Source organism: Stegostoma tigrinum, chromosome 1, assembly GCF_030684315.1.
Source record: "Stegostoma tigrinum isolate sSteTig4 chromosome 1, sSteTig4.hap1, whole genome shotgun sequence".
Lineage (NCBI taxonomy): Eukaryota > Metazoa > Chordata > Chondrichthyes > Orectolobiformes > Stegostomatidae > Stegostoma > Stegostoma tigrinum.
In genome coordinates, this window is record NC_081354.1 from 97,613,577 (window position 1) to 97,636,460 (window position 22,884).

At 40.4% G+C, this 22,884-nt stretch overlaps 2 protein-coding genes across 8 annotated transcripts in view; one reads left to right on the forward strand and one right to left on the reverse strand.

Annotated features, from left to right (window-relative positions):
- Positions 1-10,902, forward strand: part of LOC125450925 (Krueppel-like factor 3) — an 88,301-nt gene extending 77,399 nt beyond the window's left edge. For all 4 annotated transcript variants that reach the window (XM_059647153.1, XM_048527371.2, XM_048527399.2 and 1 more), the window contains 2 exons: positions 3,200-3,363; positions 5,628-10,902. In XM_059647153.1, the coding sequence (XP_059503136.1) occupies positions 3,200-3,363; positions 5,628-5,809 (346 nt within the window). In that variant the 3' untranslated portion in view covers positions 5,810-10,902. The remainder of the gene's footprint in view (positions 1-3,199; positions 3,364-5,627) is intronic.
- The window catches only part of LOC125450897 (toll-like receptor 1), a 55,045-nt gene that overhangs the window by 4,920 nt on the left and 27,241 nt on the right, over positions 1-22,884 (reverse strand). For 2 of the 4 annotated variants that reach the window (XR_007247177.2, XR_009445932.1), the window contains 2 exons: positions 10,072-10,269; positions 6,947-8,613 (listed from right to left, as the gene is read on the reverse strand). Coding sequence is in view for 1 of the 4 variants with exons in the window: in XM_048527314.2 (XP_048383271.2) it covers positions 10,184-10,269 (86 nt within the window). In the remaining 3 variants the exon portion in view is untranslated. Of the gene's footprint in view, positions 1-6,946; positions 10,270-22,884 lie in introns of those variants that run through there. The other 2 variants (XR_007247180.2, XM_048527314.2) reach the window with 2 other exon arrangements.

Consider the following 22,884-nt stretch of genomic DNA (forward strand, 5'->3'; position numbering starts at 1 on the left):
AATCCCCTTAAGAATCTTGCATGTTTCTATAGGCTCTTCTCATTCTTTTAAAAAGCCAATGAATACAGGCTCAACCTGCTCAACCCCTTTTCATAGGAGCCTCCTTCCACACCCAAATCAACCTAGTGAATCTTCCCTAAATGCCTCCAGTGCCTGTATATCACTGCTGAGATAAGGGAACCAAAACAGTTCATACTTTTCCAGGTGTGGTCTGACTCATGCATTGTATGACAAGCCCTCTCTTTTTTTATACATCTTTCCCTTTGAAAAGAAGGTCAAAAGTGCATTTACCTTCCCTTTTAGTTGCAGAACTTTGAATGCTGAAATTTTGAGATTCATGTACTCAAGACACTTCTTTCATGTCGATACTTTTCTAATTTATAAAGTAATTGATTTTTGAGAATCCTGTTGATGGAAGTTAATCTAAATTTGACATGGAACCCTTTAAACTATTAGATTTGCAGATGCAGATAATTTCCTTTGTCGTAGAAATACAGGTGATGTTTATTGTTCTTTATTTGGAGATCTGCTAGTTAACAAGGCAAATATAAAGCATTCACTACATGAGCTGATTTGCTGCCCCAGAAAAATCTGGGGAATTGTAATTCTCCCTTGACTGAACCTCTTCCACCACTCTCACCAGAGTGTAGATACCAGTTTCAGAACCAAGCAGGAATGACACATTGCAGTGGCAATTCGAGATTGATGAGTGGAATGAGTTGGAAGTAAAGGGTGCCTTTATAACATGAGGGCAGTTAGAGAGATGATGTGGCTCTGTGAAAGGGGAGAGAGTAAATATAGAAACAGTTATGGGTTGTGATGATCTTATTTCGCTTAGAAAACAAATTACTTCCTTGTTAATATAATTATTGTTTGTGGGACCTCAGTGTGTTGTAATTTGTCTGGTGTGTTTCCCCACATTGCAATATTGATTAAATTTCAACAGTATTGCATTGATTATAAAGAGCTTTGAGCAAAGGGCTGTAAAAATGCTTGCCCTTTCTTTTCGTGATCATGATGATTTCCCCAATTTGTCTAGCAAATTGGTTTAAATGTTACATTACAAAAACATGAAATATGTCAACAGAACTGAATTATTTTAGTAAGTGGAATCAAGTCATTGACTCCTGGGTATCTCTCATGACAGAATCTCCTTGATCTATTAATCTCAAACATGCTCTCCAATGTTAATAAATGTGACTGTAAAAGCGCTTTAAAGAAGTGATAACAAGATGAGGTTTGCTAGTGTCAAAGAATTTCTGTCATTTCGAATTATCAGCCAGGCAAGTGTCAGTAAGAATAATGCAACAATGTAATTGTTCACCAATAAAGCCTAGCTTTCTACAATGACACATGCCTAGAAGGAATACTTAACAATAAACACCCAGAAAATGTCCATTCTGTTTTGCAATAAATGCAATTGCACTTTTGTAAGCTTATTCGTTTCAGTGTCCTCTAATATTGCAGAGATTTAAAAACATCTGAGGAAAGCATACAATGAGGTTTGTTTCTAAATAAAACAATACATTTAAACCAATGTCTTTTAGATGTAATTTTAACGCGAATGGAGATACCTAGCCCTTTAGTAATGCAACAGCTGATTAATAGACTGAAAAAGGAGGGAATAGGTGTTTACAGATGAAATACAAATAGCAATTTAACCTCACAATGATTTCAAGTTTAGTCCGTTGTTTTAGTGTTCATTGTATATGGATGACAAAAATATATTATCTTTGAACTTGACTCCAAACACAAACTAAAGACCAGGCTGGAATTTTATGACCTTCGGGCTAGTTGACCTGCGAGGGAGAGGGGCATAAAATTGCGCATCACAGTGGGTGATGCTGAACCAGCTGCCTACCTGCCTTCACTGTGATTCTACCTGCAGAGGGGTTGTTGAGCAACCTGTTTTCCTGTCGACCAAATGAAGGCTGTAAATCAGCCAATTAAAGGCCTCTTCCCTCTGTAACTGAATTTTGGCCTCAATGTAAGGTTTCACATTAATTGTCTAGATCATCAGATGAAAACTGGTGGCCTCGTGGCTCAGCTATGGTGATGGGTGCTTTCTGTTTGGGTGAATGCATGCTCAATGGAGACCCTTTAAAAGTTTGTTTCCTTCCTCACACAGCGTTTCTCCTATGCCCCTTTACTAAGGCCTGACCATGGAAAAACCCCAGACTTGTGTTAATTCAGGGTCCAACTGGAGCCTCTTTGCAACCACCACATCAGAAGCTAGGATGAGAGAGTTGCTAGCCATACGATTGGTTGATTTGCTGGTTAAAAGGATCTGATGGTTGTACAAGAATTCTGCAGGGTGACCCGGTAGCACCAAGGCAGGCTTACCTCCATCTTTTCAGCCAGGCACCAACAATTCTACCAGATGTGACTCTGTGGAAATGAAAGGGGATGGGAATGACCATTTTATAAAGATTATCCGAACAAATGATATGTACCAAAGAATAGTACACCTCAATTCAGATCATTCTGAAATATGAATGGAATGAGGAATATTCAGCCAAAATAGGTATCATTTTGAGCCTGTTAATTCTTTGCCCAGTCTGTGAGTTCTGATAGCTTTGCATGCAGTGTCTTGGATAAACTGTCAGAAATGTTTTTTTATGAGAAATCCTGTCACTATGCTTTAAGAGTAAAAGATGAGTTAGTGGAGTCCAGGGGTTCTTGGTCAGAGATCTTCTGAAAAGACGTGGGTCAATCCAAACGCCTCAGCATGAAATGACAGTCAGTCAGAGCAATCTCCTTTTGTATTTCAGGGGTTTTGTGGCATTACAAATAAACTTATCTGCACAAAACATCTCTGAACAGTTTTGAATCAACATGTTTAAAAAAAATAGAGAGGTAAAACACTTCTCATGCTGGGAATCAGAATAAAAATGGGAAATGCTGGAGAAATAAGTCATTGGATTCAAACTTCATTAATTGAGTTTCTCTCTTGACAGATGCTACTAGACCTGCTGAGTTTTTCAAGCAATTTTTAAAATTTCTGTTGCAAAAACATAAATGATTTTCATATTTTGAGTGCGGGTGCGCAGATTCTACTCCTCCTCTCCCCCCCCCCCCCCCCCTCCCATTTGAAGTTTAGGTCATAAATGTACTGAACAAATGGAACAGTATCATCATACAAGAGTATTCATTCTTGGTTGAACAGATGAAATGCAATACCTTATTTTTGTTCCATCAGGAGCCATAAACCTTCAGTAATAGTGCACGCTGTATCAAGACCACACCCAGTTGAATCCCCAGACACCCAGAAGAAGCGTCGCATACATAAGTGTGACTTTGATGGATGCAACAAAGTTTACACAAAGAGTTCACACCTCAAGGCACACAGGCGGACGCACACAGGTGAGAGAAATCTAAAGTATTGTCATTCCCCAAGAGACCAAATGTTTTATAATGGAGCCATTAAATTTCTGAGATAATGGGAACTGCAGATGCTGGAGAATCCAAGACAACAAAATGTGAGGCTGGATGAACACAGCAGGCCAAGCAGCATCTCAGGAGCACAAAAGCTGACGTTTCGGGCCTAGACCCTTCATCAGAGAGGACGGTCCGCCTCCCCCTCTCTCCCTATTTATTCCAGAACCCTCACCCCATCCCCCTCTCTGATGAAGGGTCTAGGCCCGAAACGTCAGCTTTTGTGCTCCTGAGATGCTGCTTGGCCTGCTGTGTTCATCCAGCCTCACATTTTGTTGCCATTAAATTTCTGTCTGTGCAAAATTCTTCTGGGACTATCTCTGATCTCTGATGATTTTAATCAAGTTTAAAAAGCCCCATTTGTGTTTTTTTTTCCCTTTTTGCAGCATTCACCTGTTACAGATTCAATAAACCATCAGTGAAAATCCCAATTTTACATTCCCCTACATATAAAATTCTTCTGCTGGCCTTTCCACCGGATTCCTGCCAGCCCTGACCCCTTCTTGCAGTGAAACTAGTGAGGGCTACTGTTGAGGCCCTTAAGTGATTGATTAATGACCAGACAAGCACTATTCCCACCCCCAGCTTAATTTTCAGATGATTATGGGGAGCTTTTTCCTCTGCCCCAGCCAAACTCTGCCCTCTGTGGATGCTCCCTCCCTTTCTGCCTCTCCACCAACAGCTTCACTCTGTCTTCTGCTCATTTTTGTCACCCATCAGGCCTCACCTCCCCATACTGCCTTGAGAGCCCACACTTGCCTAGTCCTAGACTTGGCCATGGATTTAGACTTTAATTTTCACTGGGGAGCGTGAAGAGATGAGGGATTTTCTCTGGGAGGCAGGTCAGGCAAAAGCTGCCAGCTATGGTTGTAGACTGGATGCAAGGCCTGCCTCGCTGTTTCAGAGTTGTGTGAAAGATTAATAAAAACACAGGAAACTGTAAACAGTCATCTAGTCTTTACTGCTAATACAGTCTCCATCCCCATCCATCCAAACTCCTTCAACGAATACCCGTTACTGCACCCTCCATGCCAACTTAAGCTCTGTACCTCACCCCTTTGCATTCCCTATGCCAACCTATGCCTTTTATTCATCTACATGGCAACCAATGCGCCCATTCACTCATCCCAATCGTCATTTATAGCTGCCAAATTAATGTTGTACCAAAGAAGTGCAGATGCTGGAGAATCCGAGATAACAAAGTGTGGAGCTGGATGAACACAGCAGGCCAAGCAGCATCTTAGGAGCACAAAAGCTGACGTTTTGGGCCGAGATCCTTCATCAGAAAAAATTTTGTGCCAACTCCTGCCAATCTATTTCTCCCACCCACCGGTCATTACCATTCCCTATCCATAGTATCCATTCTGGATACATCGTGGAGTCATGCCAAAATTACATTACAGTTGAGTCTAATGATAATTTCAATGTTTAGAAAAATTGCCATGGATTAAAATTATACTGGTTGATCTCTTATGAAATAGATATTTCATTTAAGTATTTAAACTCATTTAAAAACAAACATTTCCATTCAATGAACATTCAAAGGTATGAATCAATTGCTCAATTAGCAGGCAACCACCCCCCCCACCCCCCCCCCCCCCACCCCCGGTAAAAATGGTAAGTTGGGAAATCAGTCCTGCAGTGTAGGGGGATTATCTTAGCCATTTTCCAGTCCTTTGGGACCATCCCTGACTCCAGTGATTCCTGAAAGATCATCACCAATGTCTGCACAATTTCCTTAGCTTCCTTCTTCAGTACTTTGGGTGTAGTCCATCTGGTCCAGGTGATGTATCCACCTTTGAGACCTTTCACTTCCCCAACAACTTCTCCCTGTTAACGGTGACACCAGATCACTCAGACAATGCTTTTGGCAGACTGAAAATTGATGCTATTTGTGTAAGCAATTATTTTACTTTCTGTTGTTTATTGTGGAAATAAGCCTGCATTTCAAGGAATATTTCTTAAAGTTTTAAATCTGACTGCAGTCCCAACAGTAAATTAAACAAGTAGTTAGTTATAATTATGAATGTTCCTTTATGCTGAACTAATCTGAGGCTAACTTTCTTTATTATATTCAGAAATGTTTGGTCTAAATTTTCCTTCATGACATTGCAAAGGTTAAACCATAAGAATCTTCGCAATAACGTCAAATTATTTGTTACGGTGAACTTCCATTTTCCTTTTTTCTGCAGGTGAGAAGCCCTACAAATGCACTTGGGATGGTTGCACGTGGAAATTTGCCCGTTCAGATGAGTTAACTCGACACTATCGCAAGCACACCGGCATCAAGCCCTTCCAGTGTCCTGACTGTGATCGCAGCTTTTCCCGTTCAGACCACCTCGCCCTTCACAGAAAACGACACATGCTGGTCTGAGTCTGTCTGTCATCTTTCACTGTGTAAGCCAGACAGGATGCAACTAAACTCATCCCTTTACTTAACCAAAATTCAGCTGGGCTGAATCCTTCAACAAATGAACACTCTCATGTAGTCAGTATCTGATGTACAAACAATGCTCATTTTTTCTTGTTGTATGCAGGACTTATGTTTTATGAATGTCTTTTATGGTGATGCATAGCATTCTCCACTGTGTGTATGGACTGAGTAATTTTTTTAAGTATAAAATTGCATACTTCTGTCATCCGATTTGTTTGTTAAAATTGTTGGCATTTCAGCTGATTAATAAGCCTTTTATAGTCTTGCCAGTGTAGAATGCTGCTGTATGCCATTTCCTTCGTCAAAACCACACCTCATTCAAAACGTGTACTTTTTTGCCAATAGCTGATTGATGTTTTGTCATTATTTAGAGACAGACTGGGAAAGCAAAGTACATTTTTGGTGTGAGGTTGGAGGACCCCAGGAAATTCCTGAGCAAACAACTGTGAAAGAAGGAAAGGCATTAATTTGGGTTTGGAGGAATTTGCCAATTTTGACCGACCTTTTTGACATATTTCGGCATTGCACTCTCATCCTTTTCCACAAATGTCATTTGTCTGTTCTTCAGTGTTGGTATTCTATAGGACCATCTCTTCTGCAGTGATGTCCACGTTTCAGTATCAACTTCAACAAGTTAATGAAGTTAACACAAAGGTTCAACAACAATGACTTCTCTTTATATCATTGCACAACTGCAACCTCATTTTATTACTAACTTATTTATTGGAAATTCTCTTGTTGAAGCAACATTCCCTTTCTCAAGTGGAAGTTTCAAACTTTCACTGGTGGAGCTCAACCCATCCTGGAAAACAACCTGTCCAGTTCCCTAGAGTTCATAAAAATGAGACTTGAACTTTGGGGTTCTGAACTATAATCCATTTTGTTTCATTTGTGGTCAAGTTACATTTTTAATTTGATTGGATATGTGACCAACTTGGGAAGGAAATTAAGAGTTTTTTCACATAAATTAGTTCAAATACAAAAGACATCCTCTTACAAAATCTTCTGATTGAATAAACGTTGCCGAACACACAAAATGGTCAAAAATGAAAAACATTAACATTTTATTTAAAGAATTGATTATATTTTGTCAGATCATAATTAAGCGAAATTTGACTCCTTACAGGAAGAATTCGATAATGGGAATGTTGTGCATTGAGTTGACGGATTTGTTGGGCCGAAGGGCTTGTTTCCACACTGTAGGGAATCTAATCTTAAAAAAAAAAGTGATTGGACAACATACAATCACCAATAAACCATATTATCATTGTTGTCTCTATTTCAGATGATAGAGAAAAATGAACCATGTGTAACAAAGTTCTTTAACTATCTGAGAAAGGAACCTGCTTCGAACAATTCTGCTCCACCCTTTCATCAAAATACCCTTCTACCAACTGCTTCCTAATCTATAATTATACCATGGCACTTGACATATGCCTTTGGCAGGTCGACATAAATTCATTAATATAATGTTGGTTTCATGCTATATCAATATGACACAACAGATGCTGTGCTCTCTAAAATCATCCTTGGGAAACTCTGAAATAATCAATGGGAATGAAGAACTCAAGAATTTGTGTGTGAAAATGTACTCTGCCAAATAAGGCATTTTGTCAAAGCTCAGTTGTTTTCATTTATTGCAACAATTATAACATTTAATTTTAATAATTAAGGTATTTGGGCTAGTTCTGTTAAGCTACTCAAAAATCATCTTTTAAACATTAGTGTAAATATTTTTATTGCTGGTTTATTGCTTACAGTTGGTAAGGTTTTGTAACATTTTTCACTACATCCAGTCAAACAAGCATAGTAATCTGAAGCTGATATGGACCTTGTCCTGTTTAAAGTTACACTACCGGCCGCTGGAGAACATTCTATGATGTGGTTCATTACATTCCAGTTTTATTAATTTATGCAAATATTGAAAAGCAAACTTCAATTGCCATGGCTGTAATTTTTTTTCCAAATATATCAATCACCAACTCTTCCAATTGTTTTCTGTAGAACTTTTAAAGAAACAAAATATTTTAAGTGAACAGCAAAACAAAATGAAAGCCTAAGCACCAGCATGGCTTCTGTGAACATAAAAGTGTTTACAAGTTTTTGAAATTATGTAAATCACTGGCTAATGCCACATACACCTATAAATCACCTCGATCTTACAAATCTATAGTGTAAATAGACAATAGACCAGGTTTCATTCTATGTTCACACTTTGACTGTAATATGGGTTAGTGACCACTGCAGCCAATTTGGATATGTATCTAGATTAATAATGCACTTTAATGCGTACCAAATATTATAAATCATATTCAGATTTGATGTAATTTGGAGTGCAACATTTATTTCTGTAGCTTGTCTCATGGCTCAGCTGGTGAAAATTTTAATCAGTTTGGCATTGAGGCACACAAACTAGGAAAAGTACAAGTTTGAACACACTTCATGTGGAATTAGTTCATCTCACCACAGTATAGCAGTAGAAATGCTATAATTAGCCTCAATATCTTTTTTAAAAATTGAAACAAATAATCAAAGCAGTATCACTCCCATTCTAATTAGGATCAACATTTTCTGATGCTGTGAAGTATATGTAAGGGTAGATGTCAAGTGAGGTCAGAATTGAGTTTGTGGCCTACTGCCAATCACGGCCTATGTTTGAATATCTACTTAGGGTATTCAAGAGATGGAGGGGAGGAGGGACAGAGTAGTACAGTCCTACAGAACAGCAACCCAGCAACTCCAACCTGTGAGGGAGAAAATTGAAAAAAAAATTTTTGATTTCTGAAAACAAATAAATTTGCATTGGATCATCATAGTATAATGACAAATAAACAGTAGTTAAGGTAAGATTTCTAGAGCAGTTCAATATTTGACCACGTAGAAAATGATACCTCGGAGTTTTTAGTTTCAACTAGATTGAGAATGTTAAGTAAGACTTAAGTATACACCGCGCAACTTATTTCAGAGTCATTTTGTAGGTGTGGGGCATCCCAGATAGGAATACTTAAAAGGAAGTGCAGCACTGCAGATGATGCTGTATATCAAAAGCAAGCGGTACAGAAATCTATCTGATAAAATAAAATGTGGACAGCATCAGATTCATTTACATTTTAGAGAAATATTTCAGCTAAACAAGGGACTGAGGGATAATGGAGATATGTGAACACAGTAATTTTGGCGGCTGGCCTGCCTCATGCATTGTAGTCATTGTTGAGATTTGTATAAGAGTGATGTGATTTTCTATAAGGTAGAGGTGTGGGGCACCTGCCTTAGAGTAGGACATCTTTCGAAGAATTTAAAATAAAATGCACTGCAAAATAAGTGCAATCAGGTAATAATCGCAGCACAAATAATAAATCTTGTGATTTTTTTGTACAAAGAAAAGGTCTCTGCTTCTAAAGGTAAAGTAATATTTTTTTAAGATTTATAATAAGGGTGTGAAAAGACTGAAATATCCGGTTGTGTCTTGTGTCATATATCGAGGCGGGAAGGGGGATTTAGATGGCATACACATTTTGAATCAATTCTTCTCAACTTAAAATGTGAATTTTAACACTTTCTGTGGGGGAAACCATGCATTTTAGTTTAGAATATTGGTTTTGTCTAGTTATTATTCCCAATGTCAACATCAAGAGGCATTTAAGAAAACTCAAGATGCTGAGCAAATGAAAGAAAATGTAAACATATTTGTTTTGATTTCCTGATTGTGTGCAGTAGCCATCACAGATAAAACTTTAAATTGATCCAGAAATAATGCATGATGTAACTGTTCCAATTTGGAACCACTTGTACATTAGAATGATACTTACTATGTATTATGAGCAAATCCTAAATTATGTATTTATACTTGTTAAAATATGTTCTTTTCAACTGCGATATTATCATGTAGGACTTTCAACCGTTACAAAGCCTATGATAAAGAAATGAATGCAATATTTCAAGGCCAATTTGTAGCAAAAGACTTGCCCTCAACATTTTCTCTACTGACCTGTGAATCTGGTGATATTCAACGGAAGATGAAATTTATTTTTACTAGCAAGAATTCATGAAACAAAATGTTGTAACTATGAATCGTCTTAAGATTGCCACCTTATGAACTTTTTTTTAAAAAAATGTGGTGGTTATCTATTTTTTTTAACAAAACACATGCAGAAATAATAAATGTTGGAATAATGTTCGAAAGCTTAAATTTCAGTACAAACCAGAAGGTGTTTGGACCTGCTCATCATTTGAATTTAACTTTCTCAGTTGGATGATTTTCATGAGTTGCAAGCAGGCTGCTACATTAAGTTGGCATTGCAGTAGTGATAACAATCATATGGTCCAAACTACTGTTTTCTCATCACCTCCACTTACTCCGGGCTTTCCAACAAGTGATGGATTGATGGTGAAGGAGACAGCTGCAAAAGGAAGAAAAATAATTGCCTGTTAATAAATACTTACAACTTCCAAGTGTTTAGGGTCTTGAAAAGTCATTGCTCTGGATATTTTCTAATCAATCTGGTTAGATATGTTATTACACGCCTCTAGATTACATTGGATTTGAACCCAGGCTTAAACACTGTGCTATAAATTCCTGAGACATTACTCCAAAATATTATATCCTGTTGTGTTCCAGTGTGAAGATAATTTTATTCAACATTCATTGTGAAGCACTTTCATCTCTCAATCTATAATTTTTTTACTTTTTATCCAGCTAGAATTATTTCATCTGCTCAGCATCTTTGAAGACCCACTTTGAGTATTGCAACAATTTATTGTCAAAAATTTAAGCAATAAATTGTGCTGAAAACGTAGAACAATATAGGACTATATTTCAAGGGATAATACGACTAATTTGGGATTTTGTTAACTTTATTTAAGTCATACAATAATAAAGATGTGAAGTCATAATGTTTTTTTTAAACTACTTCTTCATTTCTAGATTGTCCCATGGGAGTTTAATAATGACGTTTTGTCATGTCAAACTGTGAATACAAATTTGTACTGTACAGTCTTACTCTATATTCAATATGTATATGTATTGTACATCTGTCAATAAAACTATATATATACAAAAAGGATGTACTTTTGTCAATGAATACAGTGTACGTTAATTAATCAGGCATTGCAATAAAAAGTCAGAATTTTGTACTCTCTGCACATCAATGTAATTTACTACAAGTCATGATATAATCAAAATTAAGGAACAAGGTCCAAAGACCAACTGACGTTCCAAAACTGTGAATATGCGCAACACCAATGAGGGCTGATTCCATTGTTCGGAGCTATTCAACATGAAACACTATCTGGACAAGTGAAGGCAAATAAGGGGCGGTTTAAAATCAATCCCTAAAATAGGAACCAGGGGCAAACACCAGCATGTGACATGCACAGACTTAGGCTACATCCAAAAGTTCCTTCCACCCATTGTGGCTGACTGTGGTATCACTTCTCTGTATTGATTCAGAAAATGTGTAAAATGAGATGGGGCAGGGGTGCTGTGGCTTGGGTGGCTGGCTTGCAATGCAGAATGATGTCAACAGCATGGATTCTGTTCCTGAACTGGTTGAAGTTACTGTGAAGGACTCTTTCTTTAGCTTTTCCCCTTGCCTGATGTGTGGCAACCCTCAGGTTAAACCACCACCAACCGTCTGTCTGTAATGAAAGAGTAGCTCAATGGCCCATTGGGACTATGGCAACCTTACCTGAGCTTACCTTTATAAAATGACACACAGAATTTCAGGTGCAGAGGCACTTCTAACCATCTAAAGAAGGGTGTGGTAAATTATATCCAAGTGAAATTTAAAGGGAATAATTGAAGAAGATCCATAAAGACTTCAAAAATGCACATTAGGCATTCCCAGTTTTCCAAGGATAAAGAGGCAAGTTGTAAGAGGTGACAATTAAAAATGAGGTGATGGTAGTCACCATCTACAGGTTTGAGCTGTAACTTGGCAGTTCTGTCGTTGATCGCTGAACGCTGCGTGTTAACAGGTATTGTCCATGCAGCTCTGTTTCCTCCTTCACTGTTGCAAATTGTATACAGAAAAAGGCAAACTGTTGCAGATGCTGAAAACCTTAAATACAAAGAACATGTTGAAAATATCCAGCAGAGCTGGCAATGGAAAGGGTTAGCATTTCTGGTTGATGAGCTTTCAGCAGACCCACTTGTGAAGACACTTACAGCTGAACCATGCAATAGTGGAGTAGAGACAAAATATTATTCTATTTCTTATTTGGCATATAACTACCACATTTCAATTAAACTTAGTTAGCAAATTTAAAATTAAGGACAGCTAATTCCAATGTTCTCCTAAGTGAAACAGAAGAGAGATTTTATTACCTTTTAAAACCAATAAAAATAAAGAACAAGAAAATGTGACATCAAATACATATGACAAGAAAAAGTCACAATTATGCAGAAGAATCTCAAATTGCTCTCTCCTTACACAGAGGTGATTGCTGGTGGATTTAACCTGAGGGTTACCATTACTCTGGTAAAGGTGAAGTTTGAAAAGGCAGGACCTTCATGGTGACCTCATGCATACATACAAGAACCAGTAATAAACTTCAATAATGGAGCTTGTTCGAAGTGCTCTACTCTAGGGAAAAGGATAATAAAAACAAATGTAGTTAAAGATCTTAAGAGTCCCTTGGGTTGCAAAGACCTGAGTCCAACTCTTTGCTGCTATCTTGTGTTCTCTTTATTGGCAAAGCTGCAGATTTCCAGTGAAAGGTTGTTGTTGTTCCAAGTTGCTTTTTATCAGCTAACTTCTGAAATGTAGAAAGTGAGAGAGAAACTTTCAGTATCTTTGCTGTTATCAGTCCAGGTTGCATTTCTCTGTTCTTTGTTGAGGTGATTGTTGATATACCATTCCACGGTATTTATTGTATCTGTGTCATTGTTTAGTTTCAAGCTGGAAACTCTTAATATGCAAATTTATCATGAGGAAACCAAAAGGTGCAAATATCTTAATATGTTGCTGAGTTTCAATGACTCTTGATTAAAATGGTAATACCAATGCAGCTGGTTTCAAATATACCTTATGAGTTGCCTCAGCATGTAAGGTGATCACAGCACCATTTTAGGTCAGCAATTTTAAAACCAAATAAAACTTTTTTAGTTGACTAAAGTCTCAGGTATTAGAAACAAATGGTTAAGCTTGAATAAAGATAATTATATTTTCACAATGATTGGAACAAAATATTAAATATTAAATGAGCACAATAATTTAAACTGGAGGAGAAAACAGTTCCAATTGATTGGCAAGTGAACCTTAATTTGTTGAGGCATTGCAATGTGAAACCAGTGGGGAATTACTTAAAAAAAACACATATTCTGTTTGCTTGCAGAGAACAGACCCATGCATATGAATGTTTGAGCTAGATTCTACGATTAGAGACCATTTGTTGACCAACCTGGCATCTACATCCTTTTCTCTTTAATATAAATGGGTACAATGATTTAAAATTTGGCATTCTCATGTTTGTCTTGATGATTAGTGGATGAAAGGTTTTCACAACATGTCTCTCCACTTCATAATATTCACTTTCAAGATTACCAAGCAACCACATGAAGTAAACAGATGCCGATTTAAGTTAATGTGTTTGTTCTCTTTTCATGCCCCCAGTCGTAAGCTCTTCTCACAAGAAGACTATTTTGAAGAAAAAGTCTTGCATTCATGCAACACCTTTCATGGCTGCAGCATGTTTCAAAGCACTTTACAGTCAATGAAGCATTTTTTAAAGTGTGGTCACTGTTGTTACAAGGAAACAAACAGCCAACTTGAGTACACCAAGATCCCAGTGAGCAGTATTGAGCTAATCACAGAAAATTCATTTCAGTAAAGTCAGTTCGAGGATAAATTTTGACAAGGACTCCACTGCCCTTCTTCAAAAGAGTGCCATAATCTCTCTCAAACATGTCAGGGAGATCAGTTAGGCCTTTATTTACAGGCCCATTCAAAAGGAAGTCATTCTAACACTAATAAACTCTCAACATTGCACCACTTGTTTTGGACTTAATTCTGCTGAGTAGGTTTATAACACACAGATTGGAATTTTATTCTTCCTGTCGAGAATAACAATGAGAAAGTTGGGAAATTACGATGAAGGCATCGGAACCTGATTGGAGTCATAGCTGGCACATAGGAAGATGGTCATGATGGAGGTCAGTGCTCTCAGCTCCACGACATCTCTACAGGAGTTCCTCAAGGCACTGTCATAGGCCCAACTGTCTTCATCTGCTTCATTAATGACCCTCCCTCCATCATAAGGTCTGATGTTCATCAATGATTGCACAATGTTTAGCAACATTCATAATTCCTCAGATAGTGAAGCCATCCATGTCTAAACTGCGCAAGACCTAGACAATATCCAGGATTGGTCTGAAAAGTAGCAAGTAACATGCATGATATACAAAAACTAGACCATTATCACAAATAAGACACAATCTAACCACTGCCTCTTGATAATTAATGGCATACCATCACTGAATCCCCAAGATCAACATCCTGTGGGTTACAATTGACTAAAAACTCAACTGGATTTGTTATATAAATGCAGTGGCTAGAACAGCAATTCAGAGGCTAGGAACCCTGCAGCAGGTAACTCAACTCCTGACTCTCCAAAACCTGTCCACTATTTATAAGGCAAAAGTCAGAAGTTTGAAGGAAACTTCCCACTCCCCACTTGCCTCAATGATTGTATCTCCAACAATACTCAGGACAAAGCAGCTGGCTTGATAGCCACTACATCAACAGCATATACTTCCTCCACCACTGATGCTCATTGTAGAAATTCACCAAAGATCCTTAGACAGCACCTTCCAAATCCATGGCCATTACTATCTAGAAGGACAAGGCAACAGATGGGAACAAGACAATCTGGAAGTTCTGGGTGATGAAATGTCTCATCATCTCAGTCCTAACAGAAACATCCTATATTCAGAAACTGTGGTCCCTGGCTCTGTCCTCCCTGATCATTGGGAACATCCTTCCTGTTTTTACCCTGTCTAGTTCTATTAGAATTTTATAGGTTTCTATGAGATTCCCCCTCATTCTTTGAAGCTCCAGTGAACAGAATGAAATTTCAAGTTTCTCCCTATCTACCCAGCCTATGCCTCTAAAAACTTTGTACACATCAATCTGATCACCCATCAGCCTTCTCTACTCTAAGGAAAACAACCCGGCCTATCCATTCTTTCATCATAACAAAATCGCTCCAACCCAAGCAACATCCTATTAAATCTCTTCTTCACCCTACGTACTGCAAACATATCCTTCCTTTTATCTGGCAACCCAAACCAAAATTACAGCTGTGGCCAAACTAACATTATATACGGCTCCATTAAATACTACCTTCCCTGTGTTTTGTTTTTAAAGCCTTGACTAATAAAAGCAAGCATCCTATATATGTTCATAACCATCTTATCTCCCTGACCTGCTGTCTTCAAGAATCTACAGACATGCACACCAAATTCCCTCCGATTCTTTGTATTTTCTAGGGTCCTACCATTCAACATGTATTCCCTTGTTTTATTATTCCTTTCAAAATTGACCAATTGTTCCAAGATTGGCTGTTCATTAAACAATGGGGTTTTTTTAGGCTTTAATTAATTTGATTCCTTTTTCCATTTGAAGATGATATAAGTCAAAACATGCATTCATGCTCAAGAGTGAGAATTTTTGATTATTGCTGTTTATATGCTCTTTAGCATCTGTCACATTTTGTATTTCAGAGCTGCCTATAGCATATATTTAATCTTAATTACCACAACTTCTGGATCATGTAGTTACACTGCTGTAGACTGTAAAGGTTTTTAACTCTGCAGTGCAGCAATGCTGGTACAATGTACTGCTGTACTGGAAACTTTTCCCAACTATTGTATTCAAAATCCTACCTTTTCCCAGATAAAATAAGTGATTATGTAGGCTTCTCTGGATAAATCCTGCTATTCATGGCCTTAATAAATAATTACCAATTAATGAATGCAATTACTCAGTAAATCATGTTGCATGTGGCTTTAATAAACAATTCTCATTGTCTTAGCTTATTGAATGAATTCTGCTCTTCACTCACAGAATCTCTGATGTCTATTCACCATCTAGCTGAACATCAATTCAGGACTACTCCTACAGATCATCAGCACTTGATGCAATTTGTATCATCTAGGTATGACTATCCCAAATGCTCCAAGCTCCTAGCTCACACTCACCTTTGCATGTCTCTTGCTGGATTTAATATACATTTTACCATTGACTGGATTCTTGCCTCCAGTTACTCACTGCCTGCTCAAGCAGCCCTCTTAAAGCTGTGTCTGAACAATCTCAGATCTCTTTGACTGCTAATGTTTTGAAAAGATATGGCTAAATGAAGTCTGCACTGCTTGCCTTTACGTTGTAAAATGTATCCTCACTAGATCATTATTGTCGTGTAAGGTCACCTAGTGGCATTATTGCCACCATTCTCTTTTCTGACAGAGATCTATAGACTGCTTTGTCTGGTGTAGTAGAGGCACGTGTACTGCAGCTGTTCAAGAAGGCTGCTCACCACAATCTTCTCAAGGGCAACAAGGGATAAGCAATAAATGCTGGCTGGAATAACTCCACAGAGGCCGGTGTCCCATCATCAAGTCACCCTTCGTTGCGTGTGCATTGCACTTGACACTGGCCCAGTTTCCACAGAGCCAGTTCTCAGATTGAGCAGAACCTCTGACATGGCTGTTTATATCTGTCAGCCAGGGCTCCCTGATTGGACCAGGTTAACATCCTTAATCTGGGAACTCATCTTCTATCAGGTCCACCTGGCTGACTTTGCTAGAATCACTACATCTTTCCCCCTCCAAGTCTGGGGACGTAGATTTGTCCTTTATCTTGCAGCCTCCCTACGGCATTTTCACACTAGGTCTAGTCTCTCTGACTCAGCCTCAGATACAGGTGGCATGTACCAGATCATAGCCAGCCTGTTACACCAAAGCATCTCAGAAGATCATCTTCTACAGGCGGTAAAGGCATTGAGGCTGCAAGATCCACTGTGTCCATTTCAGGCTCCAAGGTTTCTTCATAGCCCAAGCTATGCCTGCCTCTTTGTAGGTTACGTAGAACAGTCCCTCTTCTGCACCTACACAGGCCCCAAACCCCACCTCTTCCTCCGGTACATTGATGACTATCGGCGCCGCCTCTTGCTCCCCAGAGGAGCTCGAACAGTTCATCCACTTCACCAACACCTTCCACCCCAACCTTCAGTTCACCTGGGACCATCTCCACCACATCCCTCACCTTCCTGGACCTCTCAGTCTCCATCTCAGGCAACCAGCTTGTAACTGATGTCCATTTCAAGCCCACCGACTCCTACAGCTACCTAGAATACACCTCCTCCCACCCACCCTCCTGCAAAAATTCCATCCACTATTCCCAACTCCTCTGCCTTCGCCGCATCTGCTCCCACGATGAGGCATTCCACTCCCGCACATCCCAGATGTCCAAGTTCTTCAAGGACCGCAACTTTCCCCCCACAGTGGTCGAGAACGCCCTTGACCGCGTCTCCCGCATTTCCCGCAACACATCCCTCACACCCCGCCCCCGCCACAACCACCCAAAGAGGATCCCCCTCGTTCTCACACATCACCCCACCAACCTCCGGATACAACACATCATCCTCCGACACTTTCGCCATCTACAATCCGACCCCACCACCCAAGACATTTTTCCATCCCCACCCTTGTCTGCTTTCCGGAGAGACCACTCTCTCCGTGACTCCCTCGTTCGCTCCACACTGCCCTCCAACCCCACCACACCTGGCACCTTCCCCTGCAACCGCAGGAAATGCCACACTTGCCCCCACACCTCTTCCCTCACCCCTATCCCAGGCCCCAAGATGACTTTCCATATTAAGCAGAGGTTCAACTGCACATCTGCCAATGTGATATACTGTATCCATTGTACCCGGTGTGGCTTCCTCTACGTTGGGGAAACCAAGCGGAGGCTTGGGGACCGCTTTGCAGAACACCTCCGCTCGGTTCGCAATAAACAACTGCACCTCCCAGTCGCAAACCATTTCCACTCCCCCTCCCATTCCTTAGATTATATGTCCATCATTGGCCTCCTGCAGTGCTACAATGATGCCACCCGAAGGTTGCAGGAACAGCAACTCATATTCCGCTTGGGAACCCTGCAGCCTAATGGTATCAATGTGGACTTCACCAGCTTCAAAATCTCCCCTTCCCCCACCAAAACCAGTCCAGTTCATCCCCTCCTCCCACTGCACCACACAACCAGCCCAGCTCTTCCCCTCCCCCCACTGCATCCCAAAACCAGTCCAACCTGTCTCTGCTTCCCTAAACTGTTCTTCCTCTTACCCATCCCTTCCTCCCACCCCAAGCCGCACCTCCATTTCCTACCTACTAACCTCATCCCACCCGCTTGACCTGTCCGTCTTCCCTGGACTGACCTATCCCCTCCCTACCTCCCCACCTATACTCTCTTCTCCACCTATCTTCTTTTCTCTCCATCTTCGGTCCGCCTCCCTCCTCTCCCTATTTATTCCAGAACCCTCACCCCATCCCCCTCTCTGATGAAGGGTCTAGGCCCGAAACGTCAGCTTTTGTGCTCCTGAGATGCTGCTGGGCCTGCTGTGTTCATCCAGCCTCACATTTTATTATCTTGGATTCTCCAGCATCTGCAGTTCCCATTATCACTTTCTTCAACAATAGACAGATGGGGAGAACCCACTGTTTCTGACAGTCTTTACAGCTGCTCTGAGGAAACAAGTATACTTTGTTTCTTCCCCGTTTGCAAGTTTTCAGCTTTCATGTCGTCCATCTGCTTGTTCAAGACCATTGTACCTACCCAAACTTTGTATCGCACAGGCCCTGATCTCGGGTTGACTATGATTCTTACCTGTGCAGGGGCTTCCCCTTGGTTTCAACAACAAGTTTGCCCCTTGAATAAGCTGACTGTCTTGTTTAGAGGCACCTTGTGCACTGTATTGGTATTCCTGATGCCTTTTCACCACACCAGAACCACCCCCACCAACTGAACCCCTCCCCGCTCCAGGTCCGGGAAGATAAGATTTAACCTGGTGCAGAGTCTTCTCTCCATTAGCAACTCTACTGGAACTATTCCTGCATTTGCATGAGGGGTGGTCCGATAATCAAATAGGAACCAGGACAGTTTGGTATCATGTGAAGGTGTAGGGTGTTTCTTTAAGCCTGCCTTCAAAGTTTGGACGACGGATGGTATCGAGCTGTCCTTATATGCCAAATGCTATTTGACTTTCGGGAATATTCAAATTCCCTGGTGGGCAGTGATGGCCCATCGTCTTGTGACCAACCCCTCCAGGAGACTGCGTATTGCAAAAGATGCTTGCAACCTTCCTATCATCATCCCTGTGTTTAAGGAATGAACTCTATGCATGGCCAACCACTTTGAGTGAGCATCCACAATGACATAGAATGTTGAATTCATGAAAAGGCTGGCGTAGTATTTGAGTGCAGGTTTTACCGAGCAATTCCCATGAATGTGGGGGAGGTGCTGGCAGTAAATTTTCCCCTTTCTGGAACTCTGGATACTGCCCCATCAACATGGCTATGTCTGCATCCATTTCTGGCCACCGGGCATAACTTCAGACTCTTCCACTGGCAGCACCACCAATGGTGAGTCTGCCAGTGGGGGATGGCTCAAGGCATCCACATTTGCTGCTTGACTTCCCAACCTATAACTGACACACTTAGAATGAGAACCCACCAAGGAGTTCAACCTGAAGCTGTGGGTGGCACAGCTTTGTTCCATTTGAGTAGCCCTAGCACTGGTTTGTGGTCAATCACTATTACAAATTTACATCTATAAAGGTATTGGTGGAACTTTCTTACACCAAAGATGATTGTCAAACTTTCATTCTCTATCTGGGCATATTTGTGCCCTGCATCAGCCAAAATCCAGAAAAGATACATTATTTGGTGTTCTCCACCATTGGGCTATCTATAAGCCAACACTACCCTGATATCATACAAGACAGCATTGCATGTCACCACCAGATCTCGCTTGGGATCACAGTGTGCCAACGCCTTAGACAATGATAGCTACTTCTTCACTTTCCTGAAGGCTACATCTTGGCTATGAGACCATTTCCAAGGCTGACACTTTTTAAACAGCAGATGAATCGGTGCCAGGATGGAAGCCAAGTAAAGTATGAACTTTCCATAATAATTCACCAATGCAAGGGAAGACCTAAGCTCTGGTAGAGATGTGGGAGCCAGGCACCTATGATCACTCTCACTTTATCTTCCAACAGATGTAACTTGATCTGTCGACTCTGTAGCCTAAATAGGTTACTTGGAGTGCCTGGAACGCATATTCTTCCCTTCTAAGGAATGCGCCCACTTTGGAGAAATGTCGAAGGTCAATGTGCAAGTTCTCTATGTGCTCTTTATTGATCTACCCTGTTATTAGCTCACTTTCTAGAAAAATGGCAATCTGGGGTAGATTTTGTAAAATGTTCTCCATTATCCACTGAAAAATGGCACCCCAAATAGCAGCCTGGTACACAGATACAAATCGTTATGGGTATTAATCGTAGCATACATCTGGGAATCCTCATCCAACCGTAATTGCAAGTACACATGGTTCATGTCCAGCATCATGAAGTAGAGTGCCCCACCACCCCCTCCCCCAACCCCAGCCCAGCTTTTTGTATAAATCCAGCAAGTGAGGGTCTGGATATTCTTCCAGCTGCAAAAAATGGTTTACCACTTGTTTAAAAACCTCACAAAAGGTGAACTGGCCAATGGGCTTCATAATCAGTACAACCAGTGCCGCCCATTCTGCCATCTGCACTGGTTTGAGGATTCCTTTGCTTTTCAGCGTCCTGAGTTCTGCCTGTGCTTCTGTATGTAAGGGAAATGGCACTGGGCAGGCCTTGCAGAATTGTAGAATTGCATTCTGGTAAACATGTAAGGTGGCCTTTCCTCCTTTTTGGTCCCTAGGCCTTCCTAAAAACATCTAGTATTTAGTTAAGACTTCATTCAGGCAGCCATTTTCGAATCGAAAAATGATTCTTTCTCAACCAGTTTCACACCATCAGTGGTAGCTGAACCAATTGCTTCTCATACAACACTGAGACCAAAGTTGTACCCTTAATCTGTAAAGGTTCCCTGGTACAGGTTCTCAGTCTAGCTGAGGTACTACGCAAACCTAAGGACTGAAGCCCATTGTGAATTTTGTTAAAGACTGGTTCTGCAATCACCAATGTAGGTGTGTCAGTTTCAACCTCCACTAGAACTGGGTGTCCATTTAACCAGAAATTAATTTTAATTAGCTCTGATTTGAATGTTGCTAAGCAATTTAACTGTTTTACGACAGATTTAGGTATGCTTTCCACGGTTTGCAGCATCTCCTGGATACTGGCCTATGAGTCTTCTTACTTAATTCCTGCCTAGTTGGGACTCTTTCATTGGCTCCACTCCACATCCCGGCAGCAATTGCAATGGCTTCACTCATGTGGTGTCCCCTAAGCTCGGTCAGTCTGGCGAGGGTGTCCACTTCAATCAGAATACTCTGCAACTCATATGCCCCACTTGCAGCATTTTCTTATGACAAAGTCAATTTTAGTGCCTGTTTGAAATCCAGTTGGCCTCAGTTAGTAGGAGCTTTTGCATGGTTGTGTCATTAATCCCTCATGCCAAACTGTCTCTCAGCCTCTCATTAAGGGATAAATAAATATCACATGCTTCTGCCAATTGTCTTAACCTAGTCAAAAAGCACCTGGTTCTCAAAATGGCAAGTCAAACTGATAGCATCTCAGAATCAGAGAAGGCTTGGGGTCAAAATATTCCTCAACTAAATCCGTCAACTCTTGACAGGTTTTACTATCTGGTGCCTCAGGAAAAGTTAGGCTCCTAATAACCATAAAAGCTGCAGGCTCACAAGGTGCCAGCAGAATTACTCATTGCTTTTCATCTGCCCCAATGTCAAATACCTGGAAAAAATGATGCATTGTTTCCACATACTAGGCTCAGTCTTCGACAGCAAGATCGAACAAGTCAAGCTTCCCAAAAGGCATGATGCCAGAAATGCTTAAAGGCAACTTAAAAGCAATTGTTGCAAGTGAATTTCTTCAGGAGCCTTTTTCTCTCTCGTTGCCACTGAAAAAAAGTCCACAGTTTTGCGGAGGCTAGTATCCAGTCAGGAAGTCACCCTTTATTTACACATGCATAGTACTTGACCTTGCTGTGGCTTCCTCAGAGCCCACTGTCAGAACGAACAGAACCTTTGACACTCCTGTTGTTATCTGACAGCCAGGGCTCTCTGATTAGACCAGGTTAATAGACCCAATCAGAAAACTCATATTCTACAACAGCTGACCTCATTACAATTACCACATTGGCCAACCAGCAATGCCTACATCCCATGAGTGAGTAAAAACAAACCTGGTAGTCTAACAAGAAGACACTATTGTTATTTATTACCTGACAGTAACTAGGTGCAAGTTACTCTGATATGATAGGCATTGTTACTAAGACTATGAGGGAGAACTTACTGTCAGTCTTACTTCTTTGAGCTGTTCCCCAGCCTGAATCTATAATTAATGCTGTCTAATGTACTGCTCACCATTAACCCTTTCTGACCCTTCACCTCCTGTACAACATTGTTGGTAAAGAATTAAAAGAAATGATAATAAATATATATAAAACTACTGAAATAAAAATGGAGGGAATTTAGGTTAAAAAAAAGTAACAGCACCTTCTAACACTGTAACCTCTTCCACCTAGAAGGCCAAGGGCAGAAGGAAAATAGAAATACTAATATCTGCAAGTTCTTTTCCTAGCCTTCCAGCATCCTGAATTGGTACTGTATCATTATTCCCTCACTGTTGCTGAATCAAAATAATAGAATTGCCTTCTGCTCTTTTCACCATTACAATATTGGGATTGGGAATTCAGTCTGATTCAGGCTGTTTGGCTGCGTGTGGAAGTCGAGGGCAGGAAGTTATGTCGCAAAACCTCCAGGAAAACATCCAACAAGAAGTACCATTCC